The 19,671-nt window shown below is 34.9% G+C and overlaps 1 protein-coding gene across 1 annotated transcript in view; it reads right to left on the reverse strand.

The window, feature by feature from the left end:
- The window catches only part of LOC123554300 (radial spoke head protein 6 homolog A-like), a 70,890-nt gene that overhangs the window by 18,901 nt on the left and 32,318 nt on the right, over nt 1-19,671 (reverse strand). Inside the window, exon 9 of the mRNA XM_045344356.2 lies at nt 4,395-4,510. Coding sequence (XP_045200291.2) covers nt 4,395-4,510 — 116 coding nt within the window. The remainder of the gene's footprint in view (nt 1-4,394; nt 4,511-19,671) is intronic.

Genomic DNA, 19,671 nt, shown 5'->3' on the forward strand with positions numbered 1-19,671 from the left:
GTGACCAAGGCAAGGGAGTGACCAGGTGTTGGTACACAACTTTACGTATTTATAATAAATGTTCATGGAAAAGAATGAAAGAAGTTTTATGAAATTCTACCAATTGGTTGGTTTGTTATGTACAAATATGTGGATTTTTTAACAATTAAAGGGCAATAACTCTGAAGTTAGTAAAGAGATCTGAACGAAAATGTGTTTGCTCAACCACATTATGGTGATCTAAATTCAGTTGAAGTTTCATAGTTCTAGGTCAAATATATCAAAAGTTATGAAGCAGAAATTGCCATATTTATAGTACCCTATTTAGTTAACACACGAAACTTCTAAGGGCCATAACTCTGGTGTTACTTGGGCAATCTGACTGAAACTTGACTGGGCGCATAACCTCATAGTGGTGAACATGTATATGAAGTTTTATTTTAAATATTCCCGACCACTTCCAAGATATGGCTCCGGACGGACGGAGGAGATCAGATATAACTGTTATACAGTTGTTTCCCATTTATATGCTACTATTTGTTTGGTAATAAAAGATTAAGTCATCACAGTTGTAAATTTATAAGATAAACTGGCAATTTTTTTTGGCCAATTTCAATATCACATATCATAATTATTGTTCTTAACATTTTGTTTTGAAAATCATTAAACTCTATTACAACACACTTAGCTGTTAAGGATGACTTTTGGTCTGGTCTGAGTAAGTGAATTGTCAGAACCAAATCCTCTTCGAATAGATCATATAATACATGTCAACGACATAAATTTTTATCACGATAATCAGTATTCAATGTTTGTAAGTCGCAACAAACATCAAAAGAGCAAACCAGTTTTAAGTTTCATTAATAAATGCCAATTATTATTATTATTATTATTATACCAGATTTATATAGCGCCCTTTTCATGATCAATTTCACATTTAAAGGCGCTTTACATAGTTCAAATGCAGCCACACAGGGCGCATAATTCATCCTCTACTAGTACAGACACAGAGCGATCTGACCAGAGGGACAGAGTGAGACAAAGCCCCGGTGACAGAGAGATCAGAAATCAGATACAGGCTTGTCCGGCTAACTTAGCCTAGCTCGTTGCGAATAGACAGCCTGGTTCTTTAATGTGCCCAGTGTATAGCACTGATACATGCAAGGATTGCCTGGGTTCCTGACCAGTACACCTCTAGTTGGATGGGAAACACTGAAAAGGGTTTCTGAAAATTCCGGAGTAGCTGCCGGGGATCGAACCCCCGACCTCAGGATTGGAAGGCCAGTGTGCAAACCACTGAGCTATCCGTCCACCCAATATATCCGCAGTTAGCAAACTTCTGGATTTTTGAGAACTGCGACCTATGTTGAGAACAAGTCTTCTTTGTCACAACATTGTGTAATTTTTTTGACATGGTCACAATAGTCTTAATCCGGAACTGGGTTTTCCTAAATCAGTGTTGGTATACACATTAGTCAAAATAATTCGACGTTCAGACTGTTTTATACTTGTGACAGAGCAATCTAAGCGAGTGGGGATATAGCCCATATGAAAAAATTATCTGAGTCAATATTTCCTAGGATCGCATCAAATTCGTTGGACTTAGGTACACATATACTGGATTTGCTATATAAACTATTAAAGCTTAACCTTTTATACATTAAATATTTCTTTGAATTGACAAACTAAACTGATACTTTTACTGAAGACAGATGTGTTAACGTCATTATGCATTGGACTGAATCTGTGTTTGTGTGCGTGTTGATTATCTTGACATAATTTCAATGCTACATAGTGCAATCTAGAATGGTTTGTTTGTGCTACTTGACCGAGTAAATCTATTACATGTACTATTAAATTTTGTATCATAGTGTACTGTATTGATACCACTAATTTCCGAACTCATTGAAAGGAAAAAATAGGCTGTAAAAACATATTGTCTCCTGGTAACAGGGACAGGGTCTCTCCAGATATTGATGTGAAAACATCTTTTTATCGCCTTGATGGGGTACATGTGCATCTCAACAAGGTTGGGTTCAATTTTTAAATTGATTAATTAGGACATAATTCTTAACGTGTATTCAAAGCAAATAAATTTTACTTTAGCTATTAGTTTTTTTTGTTCAAAGGTTGAACCAAAGAAGTACAGTGTAACTTCCGAAAACCGAACGCCCTCCGGACAAGCCTAAAAGTTCGGTATTTGAAAGTTTCCGGAATTCAGAAGTTTGGAAGTTTAAAGGCAAATTGAACGTGGTGCACTTTAGTTATGTTTTCTTACACGTAGGATGAAGGGGATTATTATCCTTTATAATTGTACAACTTTGTATAGGTAATTTATTAATTGATTAATGAAATGATTAATGAATGAATTAATTACAAACACTAAAGATAATCAAGTAAAATTTCCATTTTTGTATATAAAAAGATAATTATAGCATTTTCTCAAACATTTTCCACTAGCATTTTTTCATCTTTGAAGTCCCGAGTTTGTCAATATGTAATTGATGTTGATAATGCGTAGTTTAGTCGATGTAACTAAATCAATTAAAACACCGATCTTTCTTTCACTCAAACATTTAAAATGTTTTTCACACGTTATTTAATTTATCACGTTTTCATAAATTGAAAACAAATTAAAGTATTCGCCGATTATTTCTTTACTTTTGCATCAAATGATCATTGTGATTAAAAAGTGTGTCAAAATAAACACGCGCCACTAATAGATAAACAAAACTACATGTTGACAACTTTCCACGGGTGTTTTTGGATAAAAAATATGTAAAAGACAGGTGACACTAAAGATCCGGCAAATATTTTGGTGTTCGGTTTTCAGAAGTCAACTTTAGTGTTAAAATATAAATGGTCCTTCAAAAATCGTCCGGTTTTCAGAATTCAGAAGTTCCGTTTTCAGAAGTTAAAAATATATAGAAATAAGAACGAAAAAAGACGGGACTTTGAGTTTCGTGCGATTTTCAAAGGTTTCCGGTTTTTAGAAGGTCCGGTTTTCAGAAGTTCAACTGTACAAATACACCATTATCATGATAAACAAACAATCTGATTAAAAGTTTTTCACAACACAAATGTTTCATACACTGGTTAAACATGATTTCATTCAATACTCATGTGATGTTGGCGAGATTTGCTCTATATGCATGTCTTTCAAGTTGCCGATCTATTCATTTTTATAGTTCTATGGTTGAACTAGGTTCAGTTTATAGAACAAATATAACTGTGGTAAAGGTAATACATTCTATATTTGATTTAAGAAATCTTTGCTCAGAATATTTTGGGGATAAATTTTGGCAAATTTATTGTGGCTAAGAAAAATTCTGTCGACTGCTCATTATAGTATTTGCCTTGCTTAGAATTACAGTATGTTGCCTTGCTCCATTGGTCCGCTAAATATTCCTCATTACTTCGGCAGTCACCGTCAAGTTATGGGGAATGTTTAATTTACTGTTGTGTACTGTAGCCTTGCTCATTATAGTATTTGCCTTGCTTAGAATTACAGTATGTTGCCTTGCTCCATTGGTCCGCTAAATATTCCTCATTACTTCGGCAGTCACCGTCGAGTTATGTGGAATGTTTAATTTACTGTTGTGTACTGTGGTATCCCTTGTGTTCGTGTGGCACTGCTTGTTGCTTCTACAGCCACCGTAGAGTAATGATGTGGTGCTTTATGGGCGCATCTGGTTTCTTCCCGGTCGACTGATTTCCATCATAGGTTTCTTCGGCAGTCACCGTCGAGTTACCACAAACAATGGAGTGGGTAATACTTTGCCAAAATATTGATAATAACTTTTATATATAAGTGAGAATTAAATATGAGGACTTGTTGTTTGCAGTATCATATGCACCTGTAATCAATATATGTGATTGTAATCATATTTGAAATGTACAAATGAACATGTAATAAACTGTGAATATTGCAGATGTTTCTTGTATATAATTTCGGGTAGTAAAATAAATACTAAATCCTCCATTATGCTACTGGTAGCGACAGCTGAAAACTATTCTGTTGTTGCGGTGGTCCGGGTTTGATTCTCGATGCGGTCATCTTATTTTTCTTGATATGGCATTTTAAAAATAGTTTAGAAAAAAAACAACTCATATTCTAATGTTCATAATATGACTTAACTTCAGTTTGAATGAAAGATATTTTTTTAGCCAAAATCTGGAGGTCAGTCCCTTTCATATTTACAGAAAGTGCTTTAATTGTTAAATGAGTTATTGAATTTGGCCCTTAAGATTTTTTTTATACTTGCTGTGTTATAACGTCAAAGTAAAGATATCTGAATTAGATAATAGAGGAGGAGTGAATAAGGTTTATCAGCTTCAAGTTGCTGTCTTTGACTTTTTCCCATATATACCTATACAGTCATGCTTACAACACATAGATGTAATGAGAAATATACCTGTGGTAATATGGCCGGTGAATGATGAACCCAGGCCTGTAGACTTCCATCTGCCAGATCTTTTATGGACATACCTTCAAACTCTGTGTCTATTATTATATCACCTCGAGCTTCACCTTAAGTCAAGAGCAATGATACAGTGTATAAATATAGAAAGCCCGGCAACTAAACAGTATTAATGTATGAATAGGAAGCCTGGCAACTAAACAGAATTAATGCATGGATATAGAAAGCCCAGCAACTAAACAGTATTAATGTAAATAGGAAGCCTGGCAACTAAACAGAATTAATGCATGGATATAGAAAGCCCGGCAACTAAACAGTATTAATGTACGGATATAGAAAACCTGGCAACTAAACAGTGTTAATGTATGAATAAGAAGCCTGGCAACTAAACAGAATTAATGCATGGATATAGAAAGCCCGGCAACTAAACAGTATTAATGTACGGATATAGAAAGCCTGGCAACTAAACAGTATTAATGTATGAATAGGAAGCAACTAAACAGAATTAATGCATGGATATAGAAAGCCCGACAACTAAACAGTATTAATGTACGGATATAGAAAACCTGGCAACTAAACAGTGTTAATGTATGAATAAGAAGCCTGGCAACTAAACAGAATTAATGCATGGATATAGAAAGCCCGGAAACTAAACAGTATTAATGTATGGATATAGAAAGCCCGGCAACTAAACAGTATTAATGTATGAATAGGAATCCTGGCAACTAAACAGTATTAATGTATGCATATAGAAAGCCTGGCAACTAAACTGTATTAATGTATGGATATAGAAAGCCCGGCAACTAAACAGTATTAATGTATGAATAGGAAGCCTGGCAACTAAACAGTATTAATGTATGGATATAGAAATCCCAGCAGCTAAAAAGTATTAATGCATGGATATAGAAAGCCCAGCAACTAAACAGTATTAATGTATGAATAGGAATCCTGGCCAGTAAACAGAATTAATGTAGGGATATAGAAAGCCCGGCCACTAAACAGTATTAATGTATGGATATAGAAAGCCTGGCAACTAAACTGTATTAATGTATGGATATAGAAAGCCCAGTAACTAAACAGTATTAATGTATGGATATAGAAAGCCTGGCAACTAAACAGTATTAATGTATGAATAGGAAGCCTGGCAACTAAACAGTATTAATGTATGGATATAGAAATCTCAGCAACTAAACAGTATTAATGCATTGATATAGGAAGCCTGGCAACTAAACAGTATTAATGTATGGATATAGGAAGCCTGGCAATTAAACAGTATTAATGCATGGATAAAGAAATCCCAGCATCTAAACAGTATTAATGCATGGATATAGAAATCCCAGCAACTAAACAGTATTAATGCATGGATATAGAAAGCCTGGCAACAAAACAGTATTAACGTATGGATATAGAAAGTCTGGTAACTAAACAGTATTAATATATATATATATATATATATATATATATATATATATATATATATATATATATATATATATAGAGAGAGAGAGAGAGAGAGAGAGAGAGAGAGAGAGAGAGAGAGAGAGAGAGAGAGAGAGAGAGAGAGAGAGAGAGAAAGCCTGGCAACTAAACAGTATTAATGTATGGATATAGAAAGCCTGGCAACTAAACAGAAATAATGTATGGATATAGGAAGCCTGGTAACTAAACAGTATTAATGCATGGATATAGAAATCTCAGCAACTAAACAGTATTAATGCATGGATATAGAAAGCCTGGCAACAAAACAGTATTAACATATGGATATAGAAAGTCTGGCAACTAAACAGTATTAATATATATATATATATAGAAAGCCTGGCAACTAAACAGTATTAATGTATGGATATAGAAAGCCCGGCAACTAAACAGTATTAATGTATGAATAGGAATCCTGGCAACTAAACAGTATTAATGTATGCATATAGAAAGCCTGGCAACTAAACTGTATTAATGTACGGATATAGAAAGCCCGGCAACTAAACAGTATTAATGTATGAATAGGAAGCCTGGCAACTAAACAGTATTAATGTATGGATATAGAAATCCCAGCAACTAAAAAGTATTAATGCATGGATATAGAAAGCCCAGCAACTAAACAGTATTAATGTATGAATAGGAATCCTGGCCAGTAAACAGAATTAATGTAGGGATATAGAAAGCCCGGCCACTAAACAGTATTAATGTATGGATATAGAAAGCCTGGCAACTAAACTCTATTAATGTATGGATATAGAAAGCCCAGTAACTAAACAGTATTAATGTATGGATATAGAAAGCCTGGCAACTAAACAGTATTAATGTATGAATAGGAAGCCTGGCAACTAAACAGTATTAATGTATGGATATAGAAATCTCAGCAACTAAACAGTATTAATGCATTGATATAGGAAGCCTGGCAACTAAACAGTATTAATGTATGGATATAGAAAGCCTGGCAATTAAACAGTATTAATGCATGGATAAAGAAATCCCAGCATCTAAACAGTATTAATGCATGGATATAGAAATCCCAGCAACTAAACAGTATTAATGCATGGATATAGAAAGCCTGGCAACAAAACAGTATTAACGTATGGATATAGAAAGTCTGGTAACTAAACAGTATTAATATATATATATATATATATAGAAAGCCTGGCAACTAAACAGTATTAATGTATGGATATAGAAAGCCTGGCAACTAAACAGAAATAATGTATGGATATAGGAAGCCTGGTAACTAAACAGTATTAATGCATGGATATAGAAATCTCAGCAACTAAACAGTATTAATGCATGGATATAGAAAGCCTGGCAACAAAACAGTATTAACATATGGATATAGAAAGTCTGGCAACTAAACAGTATTAATATATATATATATAGAAAGCCTGGCAACTAAACAGTATTAATGTATGGATATAGAAAGCCTGGCAACTAAACAGAAATAATGTATGGATATAGAAAGCCCGGCAACAGAAATAACGTATGGATATAGAAAGCCTGGCAACTAAACAGTATTAATGTATGGATATAGAAAGCCTGGCAACTAAACAGTATTAATGTATCAATATAGGAAGCCCAGCAACTAAACAGTATTAATGTATGAATTGGAAGCCTGGCAACTAAACAGAATTAATGTATGGATATAGAAAGCCCGGCCACTAAACAGTATTAATGTATGGATATAGAAAGCCTGGCAACTAAACAGAAATAATGTATGGATATAGGAAGCCTGGTAACTAAACAGTATTAATGCATGGATATAAAAATCTCAGCAACTAAACAGTATTAATGTATGGATATAGAAAGCCTGGCAACTAAACAGAAATAATGTATGGATAATTATTATAGAAATCCCAGCAACTAAACACTATTAATGTATGGATATAGGAAGCCTGGCAACTAAACAGTATTAATGTATGGATATAGAAAGCCTGGCCACTAAACAGTATTAATGTATGGATATAGAAAGCCCGGCCCCTAAACAGTATTAATGTATGGATATAGGAAGCCCGGACATAGAAAGCGAGCCCACTAAACAGTATTAATGTATGGATATAGGAAGCCTGGCAATTAAACAGTATTAATGTATGGATAGATTGAAGCCAAGCAAATAAACAGTATTAATGTATGGATATAGGAAGCCCGGACATAGAAAGCGTGGCCACTAAACAGTATTAATGTATGGATATAGGAAGCCTGGCAATTAAACAGTATTAATGTACGGATAGATTGAAGCCAAGCAAATAAACAGTATTAATGTATGGATATAGAAAGCCCAGCAACTAAACAGTATTAATGTATGGATATAGAAGCCCGGCAACTAAACAGTATTAATTTATGGATATAGGAAGCCCGGCCACTAAACAGTATTAATGTATGGATAAAGGAAGCCTGGCCACTAAACAGTATTAATGTATGGATATAGAAAGCCTGTCAACTAAACAGTATTTATAAAGTTTTCAAGTTTTATTGATATCACTGTAATAGGTGAACCCTCTATACTGTATGCCATACTCCCAAAATCGTCTCATACTGGAAAAAATGTGTCGCCAACCTTTCAGTGATATTTCTCAAAAACGTTAGAGCACAAAACTGTGCACTTTAGCTTAAGCTGATACCAAAAATGTATGGACAATAACTTAAAACATGTTTTGTTATCTTGTTGCAGACTTAGCATCCACGAGTAGACGTTAAAAACATTGCAAAAACGCCATGTCGCCAAGCTAATTTGCGAACTAAAAAGGACTAATTCGTCATTTTACAGCATCGTTTCTTATTCGTGTTTTGATTTTTTAACAGTACCTGTATTTAACATGATACAATGACACTTGTTTCCCATCAGAAACTGGTATTTTGATAGTAATTTTTCTTTGAATCAATGTCTCCAATACACACCTATGGTACCGTAATGAATTTTAAACATAGCCTAGCATAATATGATTACAATTAAAGAATCATTATGTAAGTGTTTTGAATGTGTAAAAAGTTAAATTCATCAGTAAAATTCCAAGAATAGGCTTGCCAAAACAAATAAACTCTTAGAAGCAGTTCAAAGTCATAAATGAAAATGTCGCATTTCAAGTACTATGCATCCGTAATGATACTATTATAAAAACTGAGCACCCAATTGTGGGATTGGAGTCAGAACGATAAACACTGTACAGAAAATGCTTGGAAACATAATCTATCACAAATTTAAGTTCATCTATCTTTATTATATAAGAAAATAAAGAGTTTCTTATATGCTTCCATTACACCTATTTTCCGTAGCGTTATGTTCCGTAACGAACTAAGAAAGCCGTGTTTAGGCGAATTACAGTCAAAGAAATGTTCTATAAAAATGCTGTTTTATTCGAGATGTTGTATAAAATTGCTGTTTTATTTTTTATTCAAAAACTGACATTTTGGAAAAGAGTTTGATGGTAGAAAAGTATATTTGCAGATGATGTTGATACAAACTGAGATAACGATTCCTAAGGTGGAAAATTATGCGGACTAAGTACATTCTGTTATTACACAAAATCTGCTTATTGCAAAGTTCTGTACGTTATAGTTCTAAAAATATTTAGTATTTCTGACTTTTTTGTATGGCTTTAAAAAGGTTACTTTTATATGTTCCGTAACAAATTTCCGGAAGAGTTGCTCTGCATTTATCGAGTTGTATGAGATAGTTGATGTTCTTAAAACATACTGTTTACTGCCAATTTCAGAAAAGCTCGCCGAATGGGCGTTTACATCAAACATATGTAGTAAATGACGTAGCTATCACTCTAGTGATCGGTGAGAGGGTAATTTGATGACGCTTGTAGTTTGCTCCACCCAAACATATACTTCTATCGGTCGCAGTGGAAAGGGGCATGGGCAGTGTTGCATTTTCCATTACTGCTCATGAACAGACTCAATCAAACCGAGTCTGCAATTTTCACTGTTTGCCTTGTTCTCGGTGCTTCAGAGGGATCTACATTCAGATTTTAATTAGTTACAAAAGTGAAATAATACAGGAGTTTATTTCAGGATAATCCTGCATAATCATTACAATATATGCATACAGGTGCATGTACACATACGCAGCATATACACTTAAAACTATTTACATTATAGATCTGAACTGTCTGAAGATCGACACTGATGTGTATAATTTGTATTTATAGCAACTCTCGACGAAATACAACGCAGCTGGTTTCATGTATTTATTTTGAATTGATGTATCTAGGCTTCATATTATATCCACGGATGTTGGTCATGGATTTTTTTTTCAAACGCGGAAAATACCGCTTATTATCGATGTTGTCTTCCACATTGAACTATAAGATTTGTTTACCCATTTTGCTTTCAATTGTGAGAAAACAAACTCGACAATATTTATATAAAACTGCATGCAGTATCTTGTTTAAATACAACTGGAAGTTTTGTCCCTAGAATCGTGAACGTCTTGTAATACCTAGTACATGTATGTATAATGCCTTTCTTCCATTTTAACCTTTAGCCTGATTGTGGCAAGTGCTTCTGCCTTTTTGACCAGTGCAGACCAAGATCAGCCTGCACGTCCGTCATACAGTCAGTATGGTCAGACAGTTAATGGTACTGTCCAAATTGAAAGATGAACAAGTTCATTATAGAAATTTAGCAGGGTAAGGGTTAAGAGCGCAGTTTGTTGCATTTTGTTCTTGTTACAGAGAATAGAAACCTAAAATCATGCACTAGATTTTGTAATAAAAAACTTTATTGTCCAGTTTACATGTCATGTTGCTATTTTAGCGCGCCAATTATGACCGATGTCACTCTATTGAACATGCTTTCAGGTCACTGTTATATTATAGCACTAAGTCTTGTTCACAACTTCCTTTCTTCTACACATGTGTGTCGGACAATTCTGTAAAGAGCGCAACGCGCGCTGAATGCGACTGAGTAAATCGTGTGCAGTCTTGGCATTTTTTTTTTTATTTTCATTTTTGCTTCAAAAATTACTAAATGGTGCAGATAAACACGCAGCCATTTTTTAAAAAACTAATACGCATTTCCTTTCCTACGATGCGATGTAATCCGATTGTCGGTAAAAAATACAAAGTGATGTGGTCACTATAATTATAACGCCGAGAATTGTCTAAGTCAGACAAGCTTACGATAGGAATATTATAGTTATGATTTTAAACTAACAAAAGCACAATGTGATTCTGATTAAATGCATATCATGGTCAGATAGTAAGATCGTTAAAAACTAGTATTTGTGACAGACAAAGTATAAGCAAGATCGCCTTTTACAAACACTGTTAACATAGAGGTGCAATTTTACTATCACAGTTTTAAATCAAAAAATCTTTTGAGACACTAAGTTCTATAGAATTTATTTTGTTTTTACGACATAATTATCTGTAAAATACTGAAGCAGAGGATCGACATTGATTAGAATTTCATTAGAAAAGTTTTCAATATGAACGTTGTCTTGAAATCACTGTAACCCCTCACTGAATGGGGTGGGGGCACAGGTTCGGGCCTTCCTACCGACCATATTTCTTTATGTGAGAAAGTTGACAGTTTCTTACGGAGACGAGAGTCTAGTACTGGTTCTTCCCAGGAGCAATGTTCAATTAAGTGAACTAACCACCCGACATCAAAGGAGAACTGTTGAAATCTGGCGTTAAACCAAAGAAAATAAATTTCCGTCGTGAGCAAGTTTCTTGGAAAGGAGACTTACTTAGTCATGAATCCCGAATCAAGTTTCAATTTGCTATTAAAGCCAAATGAAGGAGCCCAGCACTTAAGGTTTTTAACTTCATCTACAATGGCTACATGACCGGAAGTTGAATCGTTGATAAGTAGGACCTAAATACATGTTCAATGTACGAAACAAAAAAGATTCCAGTTAATTTAAGCCTGTCTTCAGAATCGCATGTTTGCTGGATTACCAAACACACAGAAATGCTTAGAGTTATTACCTTTATAACTTGAGTAATGTAATGATCGAGAGAATCAAGTTCAGTTTTACAGACATAATGTAATCAGTCCGAGTGCACATAAAACAAATGTTTGTTTTGAAACCGAGTCTGAGATACGGCTAAAAAAAGTAATATCATCCATTTTAAAAACCATAAATACATTTATGAAGACTTTTCAGTTTAACTTGACTCGCGCCTTGGGCGGAGTTTATGTAAATGACGGTTACAAAATTAGCCACTTACGATAAGAAAATCGATATCAGTCAGTGACTAAATGTGTATGATGCAAACACTGAATCGGCACGCTATTCTGAAATTGGCAGTAACTTCAGACTGTTCTTTTATGCATTTTATTTCTGCAAGTTGCATTTCTTTTCTTTTGGAGAATCTGTCAAGGTTGCTGACATTTTGACTTTTTCATGATTTTGTTGATTTTCGCATTTCTTGTCAGTTAAATAAAAGTTTACAAAGTTGTGTCAATTTCACAGTCGGTTTTTATCCTTTAATATATTCATTGGTATGTGAAATGACTTTTTATCAAAATAATTTGAAGGAAGTAGCACATTTTTGCATTTCTATATAATATAACTCAAAGAACCTATTTTCTGTAACAAAATAAGGCACTATCTTCAGGAAGGCATCGTGGTATCTCTACTTCTGCTAGATCGATGAAAAGAAAAACTAACTTCTTTAACCCTCTTTGAAACCTAAAATCAGTAATGTTTCATTTTCTTGTGAGTGTAGCCTTTGCATAAATATTAATGATATATCACATCCGCGTATGAAACTGTTTGGCCAAAATGCTGCTTTGTTTCTTGTACATGTCACAAGAAAAATAATCTGTCTGAAGTAATGTTTGCATCTTATCGCAGTCTGCATCTGTTCCTTTGAACAAATTTACTGCAAAAGCATGTTTGACTGCTAATATAAATCATGTTACTGCAATATAATAAAGCTATGCCCTCACCTATGCTCCATAACGTTGATTTATAGGGCACATAATAAATTGTGGTATCTCTTAGACAAGAGACTTTTTGTGAAAAATTTTTTCTGATAAACCGCAGAGGGTTTGAAGCTTAAAAAATCATATAAACCATTATGTTACTATGAACTTCATATTTCGACTATTAGCATGCTGCAAATGAGTCGTTTAGGGAGAATGGCTGATTAATGTATGGATATAGGAAGCCCGGCCACTAAACAGTATTAATGCATGGATATAGAAAGCCCGGCAACTACACAGTATTAATGTATGGATATAGGAAGCCCAGCCACTAAACAGTATTAATGCATGGATATAGAAAGCCCGGCAACTAAACAGTATTAATGGATGGATATAGAAACCCCGGCAACTAAACAGTATTAATGCATGGATATAGAAAGCCCGGCAACTAAACAGTATTAATGCATGGATATAGAAAGCCCGGCAACTAAACAGTATTAATGGATGGATATAGAAAGCCCGGCAACTAAACATTATTAATGAATGGATGTAGGAAGCCCGGCCACTAAACATTATTAATGAATGGATGTAGGAAGCCCGGCCACTAAACAGTATTAATGCATGGATAAAGGAAGCCCGGCAACTAAACATTATTAATGAATGGATATAGGAAGCCCGGCCACTAAACATTATTAATGAATGGATGTAGGAAGCCCGGCCACTAAACAGTATTAATGCATGGATATAGGAAGCCCGGCAACTAAACATTATTAATGAATGGATGTAGGAAGCCCGGCCACTAAACAGTATTAATGCATGGATATAGAAAGCCCGGCAACTAAACATTATTAATGAATGGATGTAGGAAGCCCGGCCACTAAACAGTATTAATGCATGGATATAGGAAGCCCGGCCACTAAACAGTATTAATGCATGGATATAGGAAGCCCGGCCACTAAACAGTATTAATGCATGGATATAGGAAGCCCGGCCACTAAACAGTATTAATGCATGGATATAGGAAGCCCGGCCACTAAACAGTATTAATGCATGGATATAGGAAGCCCGGCCACTAAACAGTATTAATGCATGGATATAGGAAGCCCGGCCACTAAACAGTATTAATGCATGGATATAGAAAGCCCGGCCACTAAACAGTATTAATGCATGGATATAGAAAGCCCGGCCACTAAACAGTATTAATGCATGGATATAAAAGCCCGGCAACTAAACTATATTAATGCATGGATATAGAAAGCCCGGCAACTACACAGTAGTAATGTATGGATATAAGAAGCCCGGCCACTAAACAGTATTAATGTATGGATATAGAAAGCCCGGCAACTACAAAGTATTAATGTATGGATATAGGAAGCCAGGCCACTAAACAGTATTAATGTATGGATATAGAAAGCCCAGCAACTAAACAGTATTAATGAATGGATATAGAAAGCCCGGCAACTAAACTGTATTAATGTTTGGATATAGAAAGCCCGGCAACTACGCAGTATTAATGTATGGATATAGGAAACCCGGCCACTAAACAGTATTAATGTATGGATATAGAAAGCCCGACAACTACACAGTATTAATGTATGGATATAGGAAGCCAGGCCACTAAACAGTATTAATGTATGGATATAGAAAGCCCGGCAACTACACAGTATTAATGTATGGATATAGGAAGCCCAGCCACTAAACAGTATTAATGTATGGATATAAAAAGCCTGGCCACTAAACAGTATTAATGTATGGATATAGAAAGCCCGGCAACTACACAGTATTAATGTATGGATATAAGAAGCCAGGCCACTAAACAGTATTAATGTACGGATATAGAAAGCCCAGCCACTAAACAGTTTTAATGTATGGATATAGTAAGCCTGGCAACTAAACAGTATTACTGTATGGATATAGGAAGCCCGGCAACTAAACAGTATTAATGTATGGATATAGGAAGCCAGGCCACTAAACAGAATTAATGTATGGATATAGAAAGCCCGGCGACTAAACAGTCTTAATGTATGGATATAGAAAGCCCGGCCACTAAACAGTATTAATGTATGGATATAGAAAGCCTGGCAACTACACAGTATTAATGTATGGATATAGAAAGCCCGGCCCCTAAACAGTATTAATGTATGGCAACTAAACAGTGAGTGACTTAGTTGGGTTTTACGGTGAATAGGCAACTAAACAGTATTAATATATAGATATAGGAAGCCCGGCAACTAAACAGTATTAATATATGGATATAGAAAGCCTGGCAACTACACAGTATTAATGTATGGATATAGAAAGCCCGGCCCCTTAACAGTATTATTGTATGGCAACTAAACAGTGAGTGACTAAGCTGGGTTTTACGGTGAATAGGCAACTAAACAGTATCAATGTATAGATATAGGAAGCCCAGCAACTAAACAGTATTAATGTATGGATATAGAAAGCCTGGCAACTACACAGTATTAATGTTTTGATATAGAAAGCCCGGCCCCTAAACAGTATTAATGTATGGCAACTAAACAGTGAGTGACTAAGTTGGGCTTTACAGTGAATAGGCAACTAAACAGTATTAATATATAGATATAGACAGCCCGGCCACTAAACAGTATTAATGTATAGATATAGGAAGCCCAGCAACTAAACAGTATTAATATATGGGTATAGAGAGCCCGGCCACTAAACAGTATTAATGTATAGATATAGGAAGCCCGGCAACTAAACAGTATTAATGTATGGATATAGAAAACCTGGCAACTAAACAGTATTTATGTTTGGAAATAGAAAGCCTGGCCACTAAACAGTATTAATGTATGGCAACTAAACAGTATTAATATATGGATATAGAAAGCCCGGCCACCAAACAGTATTAATGTATGGATATAGAAAGCCTGGCAACTAAATAGTATTAATGGATATAGAAATCCTGGCAACTAAACAGTATTAATGAATGGATATAGAAAGCCCGGCCACTAAACAGTATTAATGTATGTATACAGAAAGCCTGGCAACTAGACAGTATTAATGTATGCATAAAGAAAGCCGGCAACTAAACAGTATTAATGTATGGATATAGAAAGCCCAGCAAATAAACAGTATTAATGTATGGATATAGAAGGCCGGCCACTAAACAGTATTAATGTATGGATATAGAAAGCCTGGCAACTGAACAGTATTAATGTATGGATATAGAAAGCCTGGCAGCTAAACAGTATTAATGTATGGATATAGAAAGCTGCCAACTAAACAGTATTAATGTATGGATATAGAAAGCCCAGCCACTAAACAGTATTAATGTATGGATATAGAAAGCTGGCAACTAAACAGTATTAATGTATGGATATAGAAAGCCCGGCCACTAAACAGTATTAATGTATGGATATAGAAAGCCTGGCAACAAAACAGTATTAATGTATGCATATAGAAAGCCGGCAACTAAACAGTATTAATGTATGGATACAGAATGCCCGGCAACTAAACAGTATTAATGTATAGATATAAAAAGCCGGCAACTAAACAGTATTAATGTATGGATATAGGAAGCCCAGCAACTAAACAGTATTAATGTATGGATATAGGAAGCCAGGCCACTAAACAGTATTACTATATGGATATAGAGAGCCCGGCCACTAAACAGTATTAATGTATAGGTATAGGAAGCCCAGCAACTAAACAGTATTAATGTATGGATATAGAAAGCCTGGCAACTACACAGTATTAATGTATGGATATAAAAAGCCTGGCCCCTAAACAGTATTAATGTATGGCAACTAAACAGTGTGTGACTAAGTTGGGTTTTACGGTGAATAGGCAACTAAACAGTATTAATATATAGATAAAGACAGCCCGGCCACTAAACAGTATTAATGTATAGATATAGGAAGCCCAGCAACTAAACAGTATTACTATATGGATATAGAGAGCCCGGCCACTAAACAGTAATAATGTATAGGTATAGGAAGCCCAGCAACTAAACAGTATTAATGTATGGATATAGAAAACCTGGCAACTAAACAGTATTAATGTTTGGATATAGAAAGCCTGGCCACTAAACAGTATTAATGTATGGCAACTAAACAGTATTAATATATGGATATAGAAAGCCCGGCCACTAAACAGTATTAATGTATGGATATAGAAAGCCTGGCAACTAAATAGTATTAATGGATATAGAAATCCTGGCAACTAAACAGTATTAATGAATGGATATAGAAAGCCCAGCCACTAAACAGTATTAATGTATGTATACAGAAAGCCTGGCAACTAGACAGTATTAATGTATGCATAAAGAAAGCCGGCAACTAAACAGTATTAATGTATGGATATAGAAAGCCCAGCAACTAAACAGTATTAATTGATGGATATAGAAGGCCGGCTACTAAACAGTATTAATGTATGGATATAGAAAGCCTGGCAGCTGAACAGTATTAATGTATGGATATAGAAAGCCTGGCAGCTAAACAGTATTAATGTATGGATATAGAAAGCTGCCAACTAAACAGTATTAATGTATGGATATAGAAAGCCCGGCCACTAAACAGTATTAATGTATGGATATAGAAAGCTGGCAACTAAACAGTATTAATGTATGGATATAGAAAGCCGAGCCACTAAACAGTATTAATGTATGGATATAGAAAGCCTGGCAACTAAACAGTATTAATGTATGGATATAGAATGCCCTGCAACTAAACAGTATTAATGTATAGATATAGAAAGCCGGCAACTAAACAGTATAAATGTATGGATATAGAAAGCCTGGCTACTAAACAGTATTTATGTATGGATATAGAAAGCCTGGCAACTAAACAGTATTAATGTATGCATATAGAAAGCCGGCAACTAAACAGTATTAATGTATGCATATAGAAAGCCGGCAACTAAACAGTATTAATGTATGGATATAGGAAGCCAGGCCACTAAACAGTATTAATGTATGGATATAGAAAGCCCAGCAACTAAACAGTATTAATGTATGGATATAGAAAGCCCGGCCACTAAACAGTATTAATGTATGGATATAGAAAGCCTGGCAACTACACAGTATTAATGTATGGATATAAAAAGCCTGGCCCCTAAACAGTATTAATGTATGGCAACTAAACAGTGAGTGACTAAGTTGGGTTTTACGGTGAATAGGCAACTAAACAGTACTAATATATAGATACAGGAAGCCCGGCAACTAAACAGTATTAATATATGGATATAGAGAGCCCGGCCACTAAACAGTATTACTATATGGATATAGAGAGCCCGGCCACTAAACAGTATTAATGTATAGGTATAGGAAGCCCAGCAACTAAACAGTATTAATGTATGGATATAGAAAGCCTGGCAACTACACAGTATTAATGTATGGATATAGAAAGATGGCCCCTAAACAGTATTAATGTATGGCAACTAAACAGTGAGTGACTAAGTTGGGTTTTACGGTGAATAGGCAACTAAACAGTATTAATATATAGATATAGACAGCCCGGCCACTAAACAGTATTAATGTATAGATATAGGAAGCCCAGCAACTAAACAGTGTTGATATATGGGTATAGAGAGCCCAGCCACTAAACAGTATTAATGTATAGATATAGGAAGCCCGGCAACTAAACAGTATTAATGTATGGATATAGAAAACCTGGCAACTAAACAGTATTAATGTTTGGATATAGAAAGCCTGGCCACTAAACAGTATTAATGTATGGCAACTAAACAGTATTAATATATGGATATAGAAAGCCCAGCCACTAAACAGTATTAATGTATGGATATAGAAAGCCTGGCAACTAAATAGTATTAATGGATATAGAAATCCTGGCAACTAAACAGTATTAATGAATGGATATAGAAAGCCCAGCCACTAAACAGTATTAATGTATGTATACAGAAAGCCTGGCAACTAGACAGTATTAATGTATGCATAAAGAAAGCCGGCAACTAAACAGTATTAATGTATGGATATAGAAAGCCCAGCAACTAAACAGTATTAATTTATGGATATAGGAGGCCGGCTACTAAACAGTATTAATGTATGGATATAGAAAGCCTGGCAACTGAACAGTATTAATGAATGGATATAGAAAGCCTGGCAGCTAAACAGTATCAATGTATGGATATAGAAAGCTGCCAACTAAACAGTATTAATGTATGGATATAGAAAGCCCGGCCACTAAACAGTATTAATGTATGGATATAGAAAGCTGGCAACTAAACAGTATTAATGTATGGATATAGAAAGCTGGCAACTAAACAGTATTAATGTATGGATATAGAAAGCCTGGCCACTAAACAGTTTTAATGTATGGATATAAACAGTATTAATGTATGGATATAGAAAGCCTGGCCACTAAACAGTATTAATGTATTGATATAGAAAGTCTGGCCACTAAACAGTATTAATGTATGGATATAGGAAGCCCGGATATAGAAAGCGCGGCCACTAAACAGTATTAATGTATGGATATAGGAAGCCTGGCAATTAAACAGTATTAATGTATGGATAGATTGAAGCCTAGCAAATAAACAGTATTAATGTATGGATACAGAAAGCCCGGCAACTAAACAGTATTAATTTATGGATATAGGAAGCCCGGCCACTAAACAGTATTAATGTATGGATATAGGAAGCCTGGCCGCTAAACAGTATTAATGTATGGATATAGGAAGCCCGGATATAGAAAGCGCGGCCACTAAACAGTATTAATGTATGGATATAGGAAGCCTGGCAATTAAACAGTATTAATGTATGGATAGATTGAAGCCCAGCAACTAAACAGTATTAATGTATGGATATAGAAAGCCCGGCAACTAAACAGTATTAATTTATGGATATAGGAAGCCCGGCCACTAAACAGTATTAATGTATGGATATAGGAAGCCTGGCCACTAAACAGTATTAATGTACGGATATAGA

The sequence above is a fragment of the Mercenaria mercenaria genome, chromosome 15 (genome assembly GCF_021730395.1).
Source record: "Mercenaria mercenaria strain notata chromosome 15, MADL_Memer_1, whole genome shotgun sequence".
Taxonomy (NCBI): Eukaryota; Metazoa; Mollusca; class Bivalvia; order Venerida; family Veneridae; genus Mercenaria; species Mercenaria mercenaria.